Source organism: Melanaphis sacchari, unplaced genomic scaffold (assembly GCF_002803265.2).
Source record: "Melanaphis sacchari strain LSU unplaced genomic scaffold, SCAv2.0 Contig0_pilon_pilon, whole genome shotgun sequence".
Taxonomy (NCBI): domain Eukaryota; kingdom Metazoa; phylum Arthropoda; class Insecta; order Hemiptera; family Aphididae; genus Melanaphis; species Melanaphis sacchari.
In genome coordinates, this window is record NW_020270366.1 from 6,479,165 (window position 1) to 6,503,051 (window position 23,887).

The 23,887-nt window shown below is 26.5% G+C and overlaps 1 protein-coding gene across 2 annotated transcripts in view; it reads right to left on the bottom strand.

Moving 5' to 3' along the window:
• LOC112598052 (neurotrimin-like) overlaps positions 1–23,887 on the bottom strand; it is an 87,217-nt gene that overhangs the window by 22,971 nt on the left and 40,359 nt on the right. For both annotated transcript variants that reach the window (XM_025344389.1, XM_025344381.1), the window contains exons 4-5: positions 11,466–11,624; positions 10,349–10,477 (exon numbers count right to left, since the gene is read on the bottom strand). In XM_025344389.1, coding sequence (XP_025200174.1) covers positions 10,349–10,477; positions 11,466–11,624 — 288 coding nt within the window. The remainder of the gene's footprint in view (positions 1–10,348; positions 10,478–11,465; positions 11,625–23,887) is intronic.

Here is a 23,887-nt window from a genome sequence, read left to right on the forward strand (position 1 = left end):
AGTAGTAGTAGTAGTAGTAGTAGTAGTAGTAGTAGTAGTAGTAGTAGTAGAAGTGGATCTTAATTGAGGGAAGAGTTTCGACTTTACGACCTGTAAAATATTGCGTATAATATATAGGAAATCACGATGACGTGTACAAATTGATGGTTGACAACATTATTAATTATTATAATACAAGACTTTATTTTATTTTTCAATTCACAATAATTTTGTATTTATAATTTATTATTAATTGAAAAAATAAAAAAAGTTGATTTAATACAATAAAAAGCAAACTTCAACTTAATAAAAACAAAAACAAAAAAAAGCCGGATAAACGAACGAAAAACGTGTATGTTACGGTCGTCAGTCAAAGAAGGAAAACAATGTCGTTAATGTTAGGAAACATACTAGCTGTTGCGTTTACACAGAAATCTATTAACGATGAACACAATGTAACTCAATAACTTTACAATGTCGTTATTGATATTTATATATATATATATATACATATATATATATTTTATATATAATATATATGTTATAGACCTACAAATAATAAATAGTGAAGTGTTAAAATTGTTTAATTTAACTTTTGAATTTTTCAGTCGTAGAATAGACGATCGAAATCAAACTAAGTTAAATTTTATAACGGTGTAGATACATATTGTTTTCACGATTAAAGCTTACCGTACTCTGTTTATTGCTCATGTTATAAAATAAAATAAATATTCCACACTTTTACAGTATTATAACGTTGAATTGGATCATATACAGGTGTAACATAAAAAATGTATACGTAGATGTAATTACAAATATGAAAAACTTTTATTTTATCTTGTTTTTAATATGATATGCTTATTGTCAATTATAAATTACGAAAGTAAAAAAATAATATTTACAAACAAAAATTTATTATAATACAGTTAGATAATTACATTTTTCAGCTATTTCAGTTACACTCTGCACACAAACTATTATGATATCATTATTCATTATATTATGTGTACCAATAATAATATAATATAGGTATCAACAATCAATAAACTGCCTCGCAACCTAGGTGATTATATAAGTATTTTTTATACCTCCATACTTTTAATAATATTTTTAATCAACTACGGATATTGTAAGATAGTACAACAGGCACTTTTTCTTCAAACATAATGTATAGTTGCTGTCTATATAATATTAAACTCGTACAACCCATATTTTAATAATACATAATATATGCATCTGTATATTATATGTTTAACCAGGCTATGCACATAAATATGACGTTGTATACCGTTATAATATTGCAGTTAAATATCCTAAACTAATTTGAAACGAATATTATATAGTTAATGCGTCTCGTGTGCGAAACGCGATAACGTAAACGTCTTGCAGTTAAATGTTCGCATCATTTTATCACAACTCAATAGTGTATAGATAAAAACTGGCTATTTGATATTCATTGAGTATCCTATTCAGTAAATCTAAAAAGTAAAACAAATAACTGCAACAGTAACAGTTTTAAAAAAGTAAAAAAAAACTATTGATCATTATATTAATATGTTGCTTGGAAAATCTTATACTTAGACAAAATACATTAAAAAAATAAATAAATAAAAATAATAGCACAACTTATCAACTATAAACTATGGAGAATGTATATAAAACATAACCGATCGAAAATATGATTTAATTTATCAACTTCAAATTATGACAAGGGTATATAAATGACAATCAATATAATTATTACCTATATTATACATTACAGTTATAAATTTATAATATATAAGTATAAAATTCAGTACAATACTTGGTTATAATTCTTGGATAAAAATATTTGTTAAGTAATTGTTTTATACATTATGATTACTTATGTTTTAATAACCGATTAAACATTATTTTAGTTATTTATTTTAATAATTGTAAAAAACTAAAAAAAATGAAATAAAATATTTAATGATTTAAATATATTATAATATTTTATAATATGTGAATATATGCTAAATTTATGTATAAATATTAAACTGAATTCAGTAAAATATTACAGCACATAACTTATTTACACGTTTTACTTGTGATAAAAATATTTTTTTAATGTGTCTAAAATTAATGATGTAAAATCAGTGAAATTTTATATTATATATCCGGTAAAACTGATAGTATAACCAAATTCACGATTTGTAATAAAATGTCGACAAAAGTACAATGAAAAAAGAAAAAAAGAATTTTTTTATAAAATTAAATATTTTTTAGTAATACAATAATTAGATATTTACAATGCATATAATATTATTTTCAAATAATTAAATGATAAAACACTTTTTTAGTATTATTTTATATTTAGATAATCAAGTCGTTACAGCCACTGCTAGTCAATCATTTGAGGTTACCTGGAATATTTTACAAAAAAAAAAAAAAAACAATATACACATAAAATTAAACAAACTTCAAAAATGAAATTAATTTTAGACCATTCAATGAGATTTTATTTTAATTAGATAAACTTATTGGAGTTATAAAATATTCACATACATAATTATTAACTGTCGACATAATAGAAACTATAACGTTACTATAATTATAGCGTTTGTATATATACCCCACAACAAAGAAAATATTTATAGAATTAGTTTTAATTGTGTTTTCTGTTCAATTATAGATTAAACGTTAAGATAAATAAGTTAACTACTAAGATTCTTATTTGGTTAGGTACATAGAAGCCAGCTTAAACACAGAGAGAAAAATTAATTTTGATATTGCAATGCTTATATACATAAATATAATGTACAAAACAAAAATATCATATTCTCAGCGACAGAGCTCTAGACAAAAGGTCGATAATAAATTATAATGAAACAAAAGAAAATATATACATATAAAAAACGTCTGAACAGAATTGCATTATGTACATTCTACCGCGGTTTTAATTTATTGTAGGTATACATAAACTATATGAGCCATTGACACATACATTCATGTATAATAAATCTAAATCAAAATAAGAGTTTTAAAATCAGAAAATGTTCAATTTTCAACTGATTCATGAATAGTGCGATTAGAACTTTCGAGCGCGCCGCACTAGACTAACCCATAAAACGATTTAACATCTTTATAGGTATATAATAAGGTGTATTACATACCAGTAAATTAAAAAACTATTGATGTTATCTAATTTCCTGGCGGCGTGTCGAAGCACGAAAACTTTGACTTTTTCTCAAAAACATCCGTTTCGCGGACGATTGCCAACCAGACCAATTAGGAGATAAGAAACAAGTTTTTAAAAGCGTATTACGGTTAACGAACCATTCGGAACGAAATTACCTATCCGTATAAACGGATGCTGCTGATCTGTTCTGCAAGCTTTCAGAGTGACGGCACCGTGGTGTGTTTTTTTTTCGTTTTGCTATGTATATAGGTACCTATTATAATATATTATACTATGTTTATCCGACTCGACTATTTACATAAACACTATTATAGCTATACCATTATAATGTTCTTGGAACATCTGTTTTTATTTTTATATCCCATCACTGTCTCAGACCGTAGTGTACATTGGTGCACTATGATGCGCGTGGGCAAAAGCGCTTCGGATATTTAATTCTCCAAGCTAATAATAATAACATAAAAATTTATTATTTCTAATATAAATAGTATCGCTCAAGAATTACACTCACACATAATATTATACATTCACCCGTGCAAGTATCCATATTAATAATTCCTTTAATGATTTTTAAACGCACGTTCTACATTAAAAGGTTATTAGTTGTCCAAAAATTATTAAACTTCCGCGCAAATAAGCTCTTTATAAATCAGCGCATGCTGTTATTGCGCATTTCATATTGTACAGTGCAGTGTAATATTGTACAATAATTATATTCTAGGCGTATGAAGTATGATATGCAATGTATATTCCATGTACACGACCGGAATAATTATTATGGACTCTTTCGTTTTAGATACTGATCGATTTGACCGATCCAAGTTTCCACAAAGTAATTAAGTTTAATCATGTATAAACTTATAGTTTGCTGTTATAAGTTACGTATCCTGAACGTATATCATGTTATCACATAACAAACAACCGCGTTGAAGTTTGTATATTGTTTGTAAACTGCCCAAACAATTTTTATTACTCCCCATAATGACTGAAAAACTTATATTCGAAAATATTCTAAAAAACAGTGTATGTTTTTATTTGCATTTAATAAATACGAATAAATATAATTTATATTTATTTTATTGCTTGATTTGTTAACATCAATATTAAAAAATTTTCAAATAACCTAAAAACAAGGTTTAATTTTAATCAACGGAAAATATTGTAAATAAAATAGCTAACAAAAAAAAAAATCATGCATGTTACAAAGAAGATACTTGAGTTGAATATATTTAAAGATGATGTTTTGCAGCATGTTTTTAAACAATACATTTTATTAATAACAAAAATACACTGCAGTCGTATAGGTGTAAGGAAAAGCATTACATATTTAATATTATAATATCATTTAAATTAACATATTTACAAATAATTAGAAAACGCCATTTTTATTAAAAATACTTATATTGTGACTATGATGTACATACAACCCATTAATACTATGATAATTCAATATATTACCTAAAATACGTTTTATAATTTCCATAAAATTGGCAGCATTTATATCGTTTAAAATGAAAGTTATATGAAATGTGACAGTAATAAACAAGAAGACTGCGGTTAAAATTTAATTTAGCATCTAAATGCATAATATTTCCAGACACAATATATATGTGTATATAACTTACACGATATACATTTTCTTTAATGTCACACGGCGATCTTAAACATTCCGAAAACGTAATACATACAAACCCAACAACGCTCGTGACGTATGAGCGGATATCACGCGTTTTATATTCGTATACGTTGTGAAAAATGTTCACCGAACATTCAAAAGTCATCCGTCCACCGCGACTCGAGGCATTTAATAAAATATTACTATTATATATTTTTTTACATTTTTCCGTTATCAAAACAATTGCACTGTAATGACCGTGATAATTATTTTTTTCACAACAATAAGGAAACAATGGCCAAGGGAGGAATGACTAAATGGCATCGTCGGAGGGCTGTTTCGATGTATAATGTATATACGAATAATATATATATATAAACGAGTATATATATATATTATATAAAATGTGTATCGTGTATAATAGTATGTATGTATACAAAAAATAATGGTAATAAAAAATGTAAAAAAAAAAATGTACAATCTCTGGGACGGGGTCGACCGTGGTTGACGACCAGCTATTTAACCGATGATTAATTATCCCTTTGTTGTCGACGGGTCGCAGTTTTACGTGACGCCGCCGCGCCGGTAATACCTGACGATCCCAAAGATATTCATATAACGTCGCGTCTTTTATAATATAATATTATATTATTATATAACACTCGCGCGAGAGCTCGTGTGGTATTATTATCACTATTACTACTATTATTATTATTATTATTATTATTATTATGATTACTATTATAAATATTATATTATACGCGAACCGAGCGCTAACGCCTTTTAATGATTATTAATGGACGCTATTGTCTTTCGATGCTCCGCACGCGCTCGCTGCCGAAGCATCAGTGGCAGCACCAGCAACACCATCCCTTGCAACGCGACAGCTTTGTAATATATACATATTATTATAATACCGTTCTGATACCTGTGAGGTCGGTCTGTCGGTCGTCAGTCGTTTTCACGTGGATGACATTCGACGAATACTGATATATTATTATTATATTCCCGGCGCCGCGATCGCGCCACCGTTTCCTTGTGAAAGTGTGTATACACCCTTAAGGCTAAATTCCGTCACGATCGACAACCGCGCAATATATTCATGTATAATAAATTGTATGTCTGTCGGGAGCCGTCCGTCACCACGGCAGTTCACCGAAACGGAAGTAAAAAGTAAAGATCGCTTTAATAACCTCATTTTTTTTTCTCGAATAATATAGAAATAATAGCGCCGAGCCACCGCCCATATTATTATTAAGTAGTATTGTTATTATTTGATACGTGTCATCCGTTGACATCGTATTCGAATAGTTTTCAAGTTGTTTATTTTAACAATATCGATAAATGCAGCAAATAGCAATCTGTTTTAATTAATTTATTTATATTTTAACTGCGTAAAATCACAATTGTGCGTACCTATAAGGTGATCATTTATCAATGATCATATCGTTTATACACATCAGCAACATGTCAGAGTGCGTCTTGAAACCTGTTGATTGTTGAGTATGATCCAGTTTCAGTTTGAAATGTTTAAACAAGTACATTAAAAAATACAAACATTTAGTTAACATAACATCGCAAATAATGTACTATAATGTAATATATACGCATTGATAAATATATATATATTACATATCTATATTAAAACGACACGTTGACGTACGTCTACAATGAGTGAGGACGTAATTTCAATATATCATGTTCAAACGTTTTAATTACTAGCCGAAAATGTATAATTATTATTATTATATAATATAAACAAAGACTCCATAATTATAAAAATAATTAATTTTCATAAAATATATAAAAGTGATATTTAATTGTATGTTGATTTATTAAGTATTAAACGGAGTACCTATCATTCGTCGGACTTTCGAGAAAACGTCGACAATACATAATGGGCAAGAAAAGATATGATAATATAATTAATAATATAGGCGAAACGATCTAAATAATCACTCCAACACCATAAATAAATAAAAAACAAACAGCATTATTGTGTTTAATGTTATTATTATATTTCTGACGAGTTCTTTCACGCGTAATTTATAAATAATGGAAGCGCATTAACATTTTAATGAAATACTGGGAATCGTAGATCAAATAATATTGTGAAATATATATTATATGTATAAAAAATATCAGGAAAGAAAAAAATATATCAAATAGATGTACAGGGAAAAATCGTGTCGTATGCCAATTGGGGTAAAGAGGTTTTGATCAATTTTTTCTACAATATTTTTTTTAATACGGAATAGTACGTGTGTTTATTATTGTTACAACAAAATTAACATTCGAAATAAACGGTGGTTGACAGAATCATTCATGTGCGGTGGACATTTTGCGGCTAATCCACACCAAGCTAATGGAACAAAATACAATTACACGGCGAACGCTCGTCAATCGCCCCGACCGTATAGCCGTCGACGAAGTGGCGTTATGTGTGGAAAAGGTGGTTGGTGGTGTGGTACACACATACAAAATTCGCAAATAAACGATATCTCTTTTCTCTATTTTTTTTTTTTTTTTTTTTTTTTAATTCATTATTTCACGTTAACCAAACATCATTGAATAATCGGAAAACATCATGAATAACGTCATAAATATTTTATCGCGAGGGATTAAACAGATGCATTAAAAACGAAACAGATTTTTTAATAACATCGCAAAGTAATACACGCGTATACTTATGCTTTGCATATTTTAGTGCAGGTTGCCGTTGTACTGTGTGTTTGTCGTTTTTCGTTAATTCCATGCTTTAGATGGCCTACGTTCAATAGAAGACGTGTAGAATTGCGTGTAGGTATTTCAACTGCTTACGTGCAACCGATAACATGCCACTGAGTAAACACAATAAATATCAATCATGGGCCATGGCTCATGAGTGATCGTTCATTTTATATTAATTGTGCGGTTTTTGGCCGAGGGCGTGTGCGTTTTATAACGTTTTGTTCTAAACGGGCGATTAAAACTTAGTTTGAAATAGTATGAAAAAACGCCGAAAACACGAATTTAAACAACCCCGGCCGCGGCGTGTGCAAACATAATACGCGAAGGGGAGCCTACAAAATCACGCAGTGTAAAGAACACAATGTCATCGTTACGAGACCGCCGCTATGACTAATAATATCCCACGCCACCGACGATATACGCATTAGGTTAGTAAACAGTAATAATTTAATAATAATAATAATAATAATAATATAATGATGATAATTAATTGTATACGCAGTATGTCTTGTGCTGTATACGGATGTCGTATATTACCAACATGTGAGTTATTAGCAACAATCGCGTTTAGAATGAAAAAAATATTTTGTATAACAGAATGTAGAGCAGTGGATACGACCAAATTATATTTTGGAAAAGTGCACACGCTTAATACGTCTGATGTTTATTTCCTTTTATCTCGAAAAATACACCATGTACAATAATATCCATTATTATTTTTTTATTGAAGATTTATATTTCATTACTCGAAATATGCCTTTGGTATCTAAATATGGTATACAATCTGTACCTCGGTCGTTAAATCGATAAACATTATATACATCAACAATGGTCACGTGAAATTTAGTATGAAATATAAATAACTAGGCACTTAAATAAATTATAGTAATTGATCGGTAAAAGTTGTTTTCCTGAATCCTTCTATTTAGTTTTAAAAGTAACTTTAAAAATAATTACGATAGTATAATAATATTATCCTCATAACTGATAACATTTTACAAAAACGAATTGATTCATTATCCACACTTCACCGAATTTCACAAACACTCTTTATTATTAAATTATCAACTTTGTGGTTTTGTGAATTAATTTTCTTCAAGTATAAGACTCTGTATTTTTGGATCAATGTGAAATTATTGATATCAAAGATCAATGTATATATTTATGATTTACGCTGTTGATTTGTTTGACAATTTAAATTATATATAAAACAATTTACTTCGGCTTACTAACTTATTAATGATAAATATCAAAAGGCCATAAATATTGTTTGTTTTAATAAAATATTATACAGCTTTTTTAATTTATAAATATTTTGATAAAAATAAATAAATAATTAAAAAATTTCAACACTATTACAATAAGCTACCTATACGATTGCGAATGGACCTTTTCCCGTAACACGATTGTGAACATGTTCACCTACCTTTAATAGTGCGGTGTTGCCAGATTTTGTGTTAGTTAATTACACATTTTTAAATAATAATTTTTAAAATAATTAAATAGTAGGTAGGTATAAGGGTTTTCTGCTTTTACGCTATTAAAACAATTTACATAACCCGATAGCCAAAAAAGATAAATCTAAAATTGAATCAACGTTGAAAAATTATGATGATTATAATTTTTAAAATTCACAAAGATCTAATTTTATATTTAAAAAAAAACTGAAAATTCCTACCTAGGAAAACTTTTTTTTTTAAAAGAAAAAATGTAGAAAAACATTTTAAAAACTATTATTTTTTTATTTTTTTTCAGTTTATACATTATCTAACAGTATTATATTAATAATTATACTCCGAAATTATTTTAATTAATTAATGTTTTAAACACTTCATATTATTTTATTTTAGTTTGTAACGTAAGTAATTATAATGTAACATTGTATTATCAATATCAAATAGTTTTTATTGAAAAAAAATTTTAATTGAATTCCCGAACAAAATAAAATATATTCAGAAATTATAAAATTGGCAGCGTAACCTATAAAAATGTTCAAAATCCTTCGTTTTTCGACTAAAAAAACAAATTTTTTGATAAGCGACATTTGTTCGCAATCGTGTTAACCTATAATATACTCAATTATGTACACAAGTACTTAATATAAATAATGGAAAATGCTAATTTTAATATTAGATGATTTAATCGGTATTTATCGGTATATCTATGCGACTATCCTTTATAAAGTAGTTTTGGTTTCTATTGAATTTTCATTAAGCATTAAATAAAAAATCACAATTGGACTCTACAAAAACCGGCGAAATCGAGTGAAAACATTTCCTATAAAAAAGTTTTCAGCGGGAATTCGCACAATCACGGTGAAGATGTGAAATGTTTTATCACGAACGACCGTTGAAAGTTTACGACCGTGAAAAACTTAAACAACGGATTTTTTCAATAAACTGGAAAGCCAACGGCTAAATTACGATGCTAAAGGAACCTTAAAGTAATTAAATATTATAATATCATATTCAAACGCAATAGTTTTAATTTTCATAATTCTTATTTTTTGGAATAAAGTTCATAAACGTATATACTATAGAAAATATACAACATAATATTAAAACTTATTATGACTTCCATAAATACTATAGTCTATAAACATGTTTTAAATAGCGTTCTTATGACTTTCTTATATTTTATATTACACTTAGATTCTGGTAATAAATAGAAAATCGTGAAAATACGACGTCATTAGCTTAGGCAGGTATTCAATTTTCATAAGTATTGACAATTATTTACATCTTCGTTACAGTATGTTTCATATTTATGATGATGAAGTATAAAAATGGTAAGTAACAGTGTTTTTACGTTATCATGATAACATATTAACTTGACGTATACGTATAGGTACATATTATACTCACAGTCCACGCTGACTTTTATCCGTTTGCTGACCGACGGAGGCACAGAATTTGTGGCGATGCACAGGTAGGCGCCCATGTCCAACCGACTGATCCGATGCAGTTCCAAGGTGGGTTCCTCCCATTCACTCACTTAAATTCATAAAATAAGTTTATAATAAATACGACGGCCGATAAACAAATAAAAACAAAATCGCGGTTTCGGTATAATTAAACAAACAATAATAACAATAAGAATTATCGTACTGAAAACTTATTTTACGGACGAGGCAGTTAGCAAAATGCAGGTGAATTGAATGGTAGGGGTTTGTGTGGAGGTGATCTGTGCGTGTATATATATATATATATATTATATATAGATAACGTTGTCGCGACAAATCTTATACACGCGCGAGTATTATAACTTATATATATATATATATAAATGTCATGGGATAGATATAGGTATAAGCACAGTGGTAATGGTGGCGGTGGGTTTACGCGTGAGGCGAACTTTTGCCGGCCCGCGCGTTTGAAAAGTTTTCGGATTCCTTTGTGTACAACAGGACCGACTGTATATATACACTGTCAATGATTCATTGCTACCAATAAGGATTGTCGCTATTAAAATGTCCTACCACACCACCCCGGATCCGTCCGCGTGTTATTATTGTTGTTCCAATTAAATGGGGCCCGGGAAGCGAATAAGACTGCAAATATTCCGCCTTGTAGTCCCGATCGGCAGCCCTCTCCGCAAAAACATTATTATTATACGTATATTTATATATAATACAACCTGCAGAAGAGCGATAATTATTGTTGTTAACGTTTAATATTTCCATTTGTTTCCGTAGGTATTGTGAGCTGGTGGATGTCGATGAACGGGTGGGGGAAGAGAAATGAGGAGCGCGGAAGAAGACGTGCGCCTAAAACTTTTGACCGCCACCGATGGGACTATCCCCACTGTGGAGTATATATAATAATACGTTTAAGTATAGATACTCAGTGGTTTTGTATACATATTTTATATTTTATAGGTAAACGTAATAATATTATATTCGTATGTGAGTGAATGCAAAATCAATAGTTCTAAAATTATATCTGCAGATAGCTACCATGAAAATTCTATTAAAATTCTTACCGTTCAAGGTTTTGTTGATGTTGATTTGCAAACCATCGTCGCGTTTCCATTTAATATCTGGTTTTGGATAACCATCTACGTGACACGTTAACGACACGTTTGCTCCTTCTCGAACTATTGCATCTGAACTACTCAACGAGTCTGATATCGATGGTGGTACTGTTGATAAAAATAATAACACAATTATTAAAATATTTTAAACAACTATGTGCTTAATTATGATTTTATTTACTACTTTTTTGTTTTCCAAAAATAATAAATACCATTAAACTAACAACGTTATTATAGATCATAATAATAATAATATATAATATAATCTATATAGTATAATAAATTATGCATAAGATATAAATAGTAAATTTGATCACTGATTTTACCACTTCTTGTCAAGTTGAGTGTACACAATGAAATTTAAACATAATTGTTGGTATCATTACACTTATTAACATAACTCTGTTATTACCAATAATATATGTATATAACTGAATAAAAATAAGCGTAACTATGTATTTAAATTTGAATGGATTGAGCTTCGCCTAAAATTCATTTTTGTACACTAATATTTACAGAGGAGTGGAAGGCAAAATATTAAATATTTTATTATAAGTATTAAACAATAAAATAATCCAATAACAATTTTAACTATACAATTTATTTAATAAGAAAATACTTTTACAACTATAAGCAAGTGCAAAAGAATTATACTCTATAGCTTAAATATTAAAATCTATGTTATTTTTTTTTATATATACTGGTACTGTAATAGTTATATTTTAATAATACTAAATAATAGTTAATTATAATATGAAATCTCAAGTTCTTTTTTCCTCTAGCAAAGATATTTTCTATAATCAACTTGATAATTTTATACATATGAATATGAAGCAATATTCAATAAACTAACCATTCTTTGCTTATTTTTATTTTATCCAAGTTTTAATCTTTGTTTAAAAATACGAAACAATACTTATTAAAATAATAATAATAATTATGACATGATCCACAAAAGTAGTACAAGTAAATAAGCTTCATTAAAATATTTATAATCCAAAACATAAGATAATATCAAAGATAGTAAATGGAATCGTATGTTGGGTTATTTACGATGTAACCACAACTTCTAGTATTCATTAGTTCAAATAAAAAAAAATATAGATATTAACATTTATAATTATTATATTGTTGGCACGTTTAAATGATTCTCAACTCTCAAAAGTACTTCTAAGGTGTATTTATAAAATATAAACCTTTGATAGATATGAATTTATATAATAAAGTTATTTACCTTAACAACAAAACATGATTTCCATGAAATCAAGCTCTATATTTTTTTTATTCGGGATACAGTTTGGTAACATAATAATATACTGTTAGTGATGGAAAAAAAAAATCAAAAAAAGCTCTATTGATGAAAATAAAATCCGAAAAATTCTTGGAATGGTCTAACACTCTTACAGTGTTCAATAAATCAAACTGGATATTTTATACTTAAATAAAATTTCGCAAATATAAAGTTTTGCTGTCGGTAGCACAAAGGTAAGAAAATCTTTGCCAGTGAAAATTAAGTTTAACAAAGTCTGAAGGTAATCTAACGCTGATTAATAAGTTAAAAATTTTTTTTTTGATATAATATGTCAAATTCGTCAGTTATGATTTTGCTACTAACTTCAAGTCAACGATTCAATTGTCGAATTTGATAAGTGATTATATTAACGAAAAATGTGTAATTTTTAACTTCGAAAAATCAAAAAAAAGTTTTACATTAAACATTCTTGATGTCCATATTATCATCTTTTCCCACAGGTACACTATAAGTTATGTATATACTACACTATTGTTTACGAATTCTAATAAATCCTCTTGATATTATTCGATTTAATTATTTACAATTACTTATTGATTATAAAGTTTAATACATCAAAAAAATAATGTTACTTGTTATACGCAAATTTTACATATAATAGAAATTAACATGAAACTATATTATTATATTTAACAACAGTTTAATGAAAAATAGTTATGAATCATAACAATACAATAAAACGCTAAGTTGAGATATCCATTCTATATGTAACACATAAGTACCTTTATTTACAATATACATATTTAAATTATTAACATATATTTATATATGATTTATAATACTTAATAACTGAAAAACCAATTACATAATGTAGATTTCATTGACATATAAAATTCAAATTATAAAGTTTAATGTAATCCGTACCTAGGTAAACCCTAATTTATGAATACTCAATTTGCTCTGCAACAAACAAAGCTTAAATATTTTATTATTAATAATATTATGTGTTTTATACGTAATAAGACAAGTATGATATTTTTGGAAAACCGTCATATAGATAAAAAAAACACTTTTATATAGGCAGCAATGTCATTAATTTTTGATTGCAGTATGTTAAATTACGAACAATTCGAAGTAAAACAAATCCAATGATATATTTTTATAAACGATGAACACACGACTATGTGTATAAATATTATGATATTATCATTAGTATAATTAATTGTATATAGTGAATAAATATATAGTATATGATACTTTTTTATAACCAAACTTGATCCATGAAAAAATGTGAACGTGGCTTAAACTACTATCGATGCATATAAGGATTAAACAACGACGCTACGAACATTTCCGGAGTCTCGAAGAATATATTAGTTTAGTATTTTCTAAGTCTATTAGACCCATACGAACTTCATTAACTTATAGATTATGTATAAATAGATAATATATAATAAAATAAACATATCGCTTCATCGTATAACATATACAATGTTTACTACAGTTACTATAACCACTAACATACTACCTACATATTACGGATGGTATATATTCTGAAGCTAGCACAAATTTAATAAAATGTATACAGCATTAGTGTTTACCACAATGTGAAAAACTGTATATACGTGATAATAACAAAGTCACACATGATACACAATAAGCCTTTTAGCTATTCAATTAAAAAGGTTTCTTTCTTTTTTTTTTTTTTTTTATGGTTAACGCATTTTAAGCAATTTAATAAACGCGTGCATTTCGTGTCCCTTATGAAAACATTATTGTGAACTGTATCATAAAAATTATTTAATTCGAAAAATTAGTGATGTTTTAATTTTATTTACTTTAAACTCCGAATAAGGTCTCGTTATGCGTTTTTAGTGGTAGTGTACAATATATATATATATATACCAGTTTTAGTAATGAACAAATTTTCTTTCAACATACTAAAAAAATAGTAAACTTATGATAACACTTTAAATGTCACATATTATGAAATTAAAAATTAAATTATTGCGTAAATAACTACGTTTATTTAATTGTTACCGAATAAAAATGTATTGACTAGTGGCAATTGGTGGAAGTTTCCATGTTCAAAAAAGTTATTATTAATTATTTTAATATAGGTAGGTACAGATCTTTCCAGCTACAGTAGAACTCCTCCCATCCGCCCTCGGCTGGTCCACCGCTCCGGTTGATCCAACTATAGTATAATCGATATGAATACTATGTAATTTAATTATTTAATATAATTAGTACTCCGACCTCTCTCGTTTCGTTTCTATCGGTGTCCGTATTTTGGAATATTGCAATTAAGTCTAGAATGTCATTTGCTAAACAAAAATTTATAACTGACTTTTTTTCTAAGTAATGTAAAATATAATACATTTCTGATATAATCTTGTATGTAATATGTAAATAAAAAAATGTTCTGTATATTCTGATAATTCGACCTTTTTCGCGTTCCGACCACACTCCCAGTCCCAAAGGTGACGGATTAGAAAGGTTCTACTGTAAATACATTTTTCTATAATAATATGCGAGTGCGCTGATATTACTACGCTGCATCAGTACACAATGCACGGACAGGTGGTACTCGTAAATATTACATATTATGTTATAGAGCTGGTATTGAGACAAAATATGTCGTTAGGAAAATAATTAATATTACATATCGGCAGTGTAAGCACCGCTGGCAATAAAGATTAGCGATGTGTCATATATATTCTCTTTCTTTTTTTCCCCCTTTTCAAAGGTCAGAAACCGTATAGAGAGACGTGTGCACAGCATTCCGATAAGACGTGTGTACACACACACACATACATACAAACACATCCACACATGTACACACAAATATCTATACACACATATGCCAGATGGCGAGAAGTAGCTTAGGGGGCAGTGGCAGTGACGGCGTCGGCGACGGTGGTTACCTCTCTACATACACTGCCAGCCTTAATGCAAAACGTGCCTCACTTACTAATCTATTTTTTATTCCCCCTTTATCGTTCTTTATTACTGGCCTCTGGACTTTTACACGTCGACCGCCGACCTACGCTGCTCCTTTCCACTAAATGTGTATGAAATAAAATGAAAAAAGACCAAAAAATCGTTTCGCAATATTGCCGTGTTTTGGTATCTCATATGTGTTTTCCCACGGCAAAAATCTACCGGAGAGCTTTGTAAGAAAAATATAATATGCCAGAGAGAGAAGAAGAAAATCACTATAATAGTCTCAGACACAGATGAACTGCGTAATGGTCAAAAACCATATTACTTTTATCTTGGAGTTTTCTTTTGACAACAACGGTCTTTTGAAAATTTAGAAAATCACATAAATGTATACGAAATGTATCTCAACATACGCAATAATGTTGTACAGAACTAAACTTCTATTAAATTATATATTTTTCAGACTTTTATGTTACTTTGTATTTTTTTCTCTGATAGTTTTAAATTTTACAAAATAAAATTTTTGTGAAAACCTGGGAAAATAATATATATATATAAACATATTAATATTTATATTTTGGCCATATAAAAAAATAATACTGCAGTAAGTTAGTAGAGACTACAATGTATTTTTATATAAACTGGAATATTATGAAACGATGTTAAATTCAATTAATGAAATTATAAAATTAAACTCTATATAATTTTACATATTCTGTACGAGCATTTAAAATAAATATAATATAAAATGTTATAAGCCACTAGTTGATGATAAATATTAAGTAAGACGTTAGACAATATATGATAAATAAGTATACTAATTTCTTATTAATAGGTATTATACATAATAGTGACGAATCGATAATAATTATTAACTAATAAACAAAATTTGAACAATTAAAGAGAGATTTTTATTCAACTGAACTTTAATTATTCAAATGGACATTATAATATGAATAATTATGAATGATTGATGATTATAAAAATATTATAAAATATTATTTAAATTCATTAGAAGTAAAAAATTATTTAATAATTAAATAAATAAAATATTAAAACAATAATCAAACAAATAATTTAAATAAATAATATTAAATACCTCCTACTAGGTATAGATTTTAATATTTAGATTTCAAGTATTTATTTAATGCATATTACAAAACAAAAACTATTAAATAATTCAAAATATGTTTTAGAAATTAACGATATCATAGATGTAATTGTTTTTAAAGAACCATCGTAAGCTTTACTTAATTTTAAGTAAACAACAAAATTAAAATCCGTATAAGCACACAATCAATCTTAATTTGAAAGTATACTTTCACCCTAAAAATGAGCTCCTATATAATGCACGATTTAAATTTTAAAACCGGTATTATAAATATTTTTTTTTTTCAAAACTTAAATAAAAAAATATTGTTGAAAGCTGATTGATATCATTGTATTTTTTTTTTTAATATTGTATTTTGTACCTGTAAATTTGTTCATCATAGGTTTTTTTTATGCATAATAATAACTATTCCTAATTCAAATATATATTTTATTTATCAGTAAGTTATAATGTAAGCAATATTGTTTTCACTTTGAAAAACAAAGGTTACAACCACAGGTTTTCTTTTGGGTATAAATAATATAATAACAGGGTGAACATATATGGTTATAAATACATCATCGAAGCATAACAAGTACCCTCCCCAAACTCGACTTTTGAATGATAATGACGCATTTTCCTGTTTGAGTGTCCTTTATTTTTATTTGTTGTATATAATATTATGAATGTGTAGACGATAACGAACAGTCGGTATCTGTAGTCTGAAGGGTCCATTTGGAATGACGAGACTTATTGAAATGTTGTTCGTACCCGATGTACCTACTTCCTTGTTTGTAAAGAATTTCGTTCAATATTCATTCTACCAACCGATGCGTAAAAATCATGAAAAATATCTATAAGTCCTACATTGAATCGGAAGTGGATTTGATGCAGTGCTTTATAGGGTATACATCTGAAGATCATTCGTATAATAATCAAAATAACGATGAAATATTAATCATTATATTGTAAGTATGTAAGTAATTTGTTAAACTTATTTATACGCAAAACTTTAAATTTAATAATTTTCGATAATACAAAAATACAAGAAAAAAAAATAATAAAAATATAAAACAAATATGTGATATGCAATACAAATAATGATACGATTATTTTATACTTTACAACTATAAATAATGAAAACTAAATAAAGGACAGAAAAGTTATAGAGATTTAAGAAGTTGAAAAAGTGTAATCTAACCTAACTATTCCTCGCTTATTTTTATATACTTAGTGTCATACTATCGTCAATTATTGTTTATAATTAATAATATGTAATTATTTATAATATTATATCATAAATTAATTTATTTTGGAGTCTCAACACTGGAAAACTTTCCCACTTGGCCTCTTCTCCATCACCCAAGAATACTAATATGTATTATAAATTGTTTACAGATTCTAAATTTTGATATTTTAAATATTAATAATAAAAAAAATAAATAATAATAACTTACAAAATACAAATTTTAAAATTATTGATGGCCATTTCAATTAGCAATGTTATTGTGTGATCATAGTATTAATGAGTACTAGTCATTGCAAAATATTATCAATATTATACATTGATATTTAATTCTAATATTAAATAAAATAACTAAAATTATTTTAACTAAATATATAACAATATAAATGAGATTACGAAAATCAAAACAAAAATTAAACCTGTGTATTAAGAGTTTAATAATTAAATTTGTATTAGTAAGAAAATCTAAAAATCTTAATAACTAATAATATTTGCATCTACCAACTTGATCAAAAAAATCAAATATCAACGTGATCGTATCTAAAGAAACATTAGATCATGAACAAGAATAAAATAATATATACTTCTTCGAGTTCGTAGCAATTATATAAAACAACACTCAAAATATATCAATATTACTACAATTTTGATACTATATTATTATCTTGAACATTTTCACAATTATCTAAAACTTGTAAATATTTTAAAATATAATAATTCTGTATTTGAAACCTTAATCTAGGTGCTCAGAAAAATAATATTTGCTACAACCGTATTACAATAATAATGTAATATTTAATTAATTAATTTTCTGGGATAGTCATGATATTTATTTAAAACAATAAAATTGTCTATAAATTTATTTATAAAAAATATCTTATGCGACTATCTATTTTCATTTAAAACATGATAGTTAATTGGTTAGGTAAAAAAAAAACATACACAAAACATTTTAACACTAGGTATAAAATTATGTAACGAACAATCGTATTTACCTACACTATAATTAGGATTTGGATATGTAAATGTGCGTATAATACGATATGCCTCAAACCATAACGGTACGAAACAATATTTACTTAGAAACAATTACTACATTTCTTTGTTATAATAACTTCAAAGTGTATAATATCGCGACTGGTGATGTACAAACGAACTATAATATATGCAAACAAAATTATCCATTTAGTAAACATTCTTTATTTACCTTCCTAAAAACTCTTTATTATACGCATAAAACTCACCAAATACTACATATTTATCATTATAGTATAAAAACGGCTCTACAAATTCTTAAAACGAGGTTTTTTTATATAAGCTCTTACTTCCAGGTTATAAAAACTATTCGGCTTACTAGATTTTTTAAGCTAAACCATGTATTAGCGAGTTCATTATTTTAAATTAACAAAGTTTACTTGCTTTTAAATCATATAAAAAAAAAAAATAGTATTAATATTACGCAACAACTTAGTTTGTTAAAATTTTTTTTTTAAATAATACTAAAAATATTAATCAGCAATATTATATTATAAATGTTTTCAAAAATCATTCACATTAAACAATTTGTGTAGTTTAATATTGAATATTTAACAAATTATACCTATTGCACAGTTATTAACCAAATTTTGATAATAAATATTATGATTGATAATTTTATTTTATACATTTTAAAATTAATTTTATTCGTTTAATATTGAATCAGTACATAATTACCTAGATTTTTATTTTATTCACTGTTCACTCGTTTGCCAGGTTGGGATGGAGCAATTTTCAAACTGCTTTAAAACGAAACATAACACCGTTATTACTGTAAAATATTCCACTAAGTTATTAACATTATTCATCCGTGGGTTTTAAATTATTATATACTTAGTTTAGATCATAAGTAAACAAATCAGTGAAATTAAAGGACAATTCATGACAACAATAATAATTTTAAGGTTCATTGATTAATTAAATAATTAATAATCAAATAAATGATTATTATTAGAACAATAATAATATTATTTATCTTTTCCCATTGAATTACTTTGGATATTAAAACTCTAAGAATATAGATGAAACATTCATTTTTCTAGAACTGTACTTTTTATAAACGTGCAAAGATTTTATGAAATAAATATTTAAAACTTTTAAAACTTTTATATCCATCTTTTAATTTTTATTATTATTATATATTTTTTTCATCAGATAAAACTTCAAGTTACGAATTACATCTTGAAGAAACAAATTAATCGAACTGAATAAACTTTTAGGATTTCTATGTTCATAATGCCAATTCATTTTTCAATTTTTTTATATATCACGTAATGCAAAATAAAAATTATTTCATGATTTATGTTTATATTTTGAATCATAATATTATAATATTCGTAATAATAATATACTGACATATTTTGTAATATGGTGCCTATAGTATTAGCACTGTAGGTTCACCGATGATTAAATGCATAATATATTATTATTATTATTATTATTATTTATATTTTTATGATATAGAATTCTAAAATACCATTATTTTATAACCACAAAGACTTTTTTAATTAATTTAACATTTTGTCAAGCCTTAGAAAAAATCCAAAATTAAGTTGCCGGTGGTAGACATTTTAGATGTATCGTTATAGTGGATATTATTATTATTATTATTATTATTATTATAAATGGAAACCCACGATGAAAACTCAGACCTACCTATGCGGTTATTTATTTATTATTACATTGGTCACCATGGAAAATAACAGAGGTTTTATTCATATTATAATTGCATTTTTATTATATAACGCGCAGAAACCTTCGTTATGCAGAAATATTTCATTTCGCATAAAATATGTCTTTCACTATACGTTACTGGGTACATCAAAAGTTCTGTATTAAGTTTCCACGTATTTATAAAACCAAATATTAATTATCATGCTGCCATTTTATTACTCGTATTGATATCTATATTACATCGGGAGTAGATGTAATACCGTGCTATAAAATTACTATAATTTATATTATATAATAATTGTGAATAAAAAATAGTACTCTCGAAAATATTGGATACGCGACGGTCATCGTCGTAATAAAATTGTTATTTCGCATTATATTATACCTATAAAATCTAATTTCAAGAAAAAAAAACAAAACAAAAATTTGTTTGAATTTATGCTCCAACATATGCGTATATACGCATTCCAGATTAAAATAATATATATAAACACGTATAGATACAATGTATATACGGCCATACCTCTTTGAATTTTGTTACGATCGTTCACCTTACCTTATTCCATTATCACAGACCACGAATCTGAGACGTACAAGTGCACTTATACGACACACTGTCCGGAAAATCTAAGTGTCTCTCGAGAAATGTGACTTTTGTCTCCCCTTATCGGTAATGTAATATACTGACCGGGTCGGTTTGTATTTTTACCTTTATTCCGGATACCGGGATAACGATACCCAATTTATTTATGAATCGCATCAAAGAGCTTTCAGTACATCATACGCGTGCACACACAACCACGTACATAACACATAACACACATTTCTTTTAAAAGCTGTTCCATGTATAGCGTATATGTCATGAGGTCTAAAAAATATTTACAAATAATATTCGTTACACTAAGCTACCATAGGAAAAAGTTCTGGATTAATAATTATATTTTAGGTAAATATGTTACCAGCCGGTCACTTTCATGGGTTAAAAGCAAAAAAGAAAATAAATACATTTTGTATAATAATGCATGGTAAACGCAAATTTGCTCTGTATATAATATAGACTATATTATGTACGTATACTGTATAACAATTTTCAACAGTAGTCTACAATCTATATCCTTATTATTTGACTCGCGATCCATTTTAGTTTTTACTTATTTACTTTTGACGGCTCATGTTTCAAAAAAAAAAAAAAAATATGTATAGGTAGTATTAAATGATAATTAGTAACTGTTTTATGTTTGTAAAAATAGATCAATTTTTAATTAATTTAATGCTTTTATTATTACGTATTAATACATTATCATGTTTTTAATTACTCTATATAATTTAGTAAAATATATTTTTAATAATGCATACATATGGCTATATGAGTATGTTGTGGTATTCAAAACCGATTTCTAAATTGTACAACTTATCGTAAAAGTGTAGCCCATAGCTATACAATGGTAATACTGCCATACGATTATTTGCTTATTAGTTAGCTATGAATTATTTTTTTAAACTATTTAAACTCAAATCGTAATCCGAACGTTATAAGATAGGTACCCAACTAAATTTTTATTTGGGAATTAATTGACACATCGATGCATTCCATTTGTTAAACGTCTGGACGTCCACGTAATCATTTTAGACTTTAAGATTTTATTACCTTCCCATTTAGACTGGCCAATTTTGCAAAATATACTTCTATAGCCACAATGATGGAAATAACCAACAATAACCCATTTAAAATTAATTAACTAAAAATGTTATTCATTTTATTATTTAACATTTATATTTTACTAGTTTTATACACTAAGGTTATGATATTTTAGTAAATATAATTCTTGGAATTTTTCCGTGATTTTTTTTATAAAATACTGAAAAAGTATAACAGTAGAATAATGTTATTATCATTGTTAATATCAATGGTTTTCAGTTGTTCAAATTGTTATTAAGTTTAATTAAATTATAACGCTACTTTTTAGTTTAAACAAAACATTAAGTTATAAATTAAATTTAAATTATTTTTAAATTTTTAAAGAATTTATAAGATAATGAAACTTAAAAGGATAAAAATAAATAACCGCTTTGTTGTACAGTAGGTGTTTAGTGTATCTTATTATTGTATAATTTACTGCAATATATATATATTAAATATGAATTCCACGATAAATCATTGCATACGACAAATGATTTAGAGTGAAGACATTCTATCAGCCTACATTATTTAGTTATATTTTGATATATTTTTATTGCCACCTATTTAAATAATTTATTTTACTATAAGTCATAAGTAAAGTTGAAATATTTGAATTAATTTCAACTGAAAACATTACATTTTAAAATGTCATAGTTTATATAAAATATAATAACTCTAAATATATTTAAAGTTTCAAGTGTCTTGTATTTTTGAATTTCAATAAAATAAAATAATTATTTAACGAATACATATCCAATTTCGTCAAAATACAGTAATATATTATATAATAATACTTGGAAAATGTTGTCATGTACAGAAAATGCTAATATAAACATATGGTTAAAATATCATATTTATAGTTATTCATTTTTTAAGTTACACTAAAAAAAAAAACAAAATTGATATTGTCAAGTATTGGTTTTGTGTAAAAATTCCATTTTCCATAATTTTTTCCTCTCTGTTTAAAAAAAAAAATATCAAGAATTTTTCTTTTAAACTTATAAAAATAAAAATTGCATCTTTAGATGAAATGTTCTATAAGAAATTACCCTGAAATTTAAAAATTAAAACATTTTCGATGATAAAAAAAAAAAAATCAACATCTCTGTCATAAATATGAAAGAGAAATAAATTATAAAATACGTATCGTGGAAGTAAAACTATATTGCTTTCAAGAACTGCTTTGAAATATCTCAGCCGTGCTATTAATTTTTATATTTATAGTTTTTGCTGATAATACAAAAATTTTATATGAATAAAGTTTAATTCGTAACTATTAACATTAATGTCTTTTAATTTTAATGCATTGACAAATATGTTTATACATATATAAGATGATTTTAAGCTACATTCTTATGTTCAACGAATGTTTAAACATACACATCAAATACTTATAAGCCTCAGCGCCAAGAAGATTTAACCAGGAAATCTAACGCATAAAAATAAT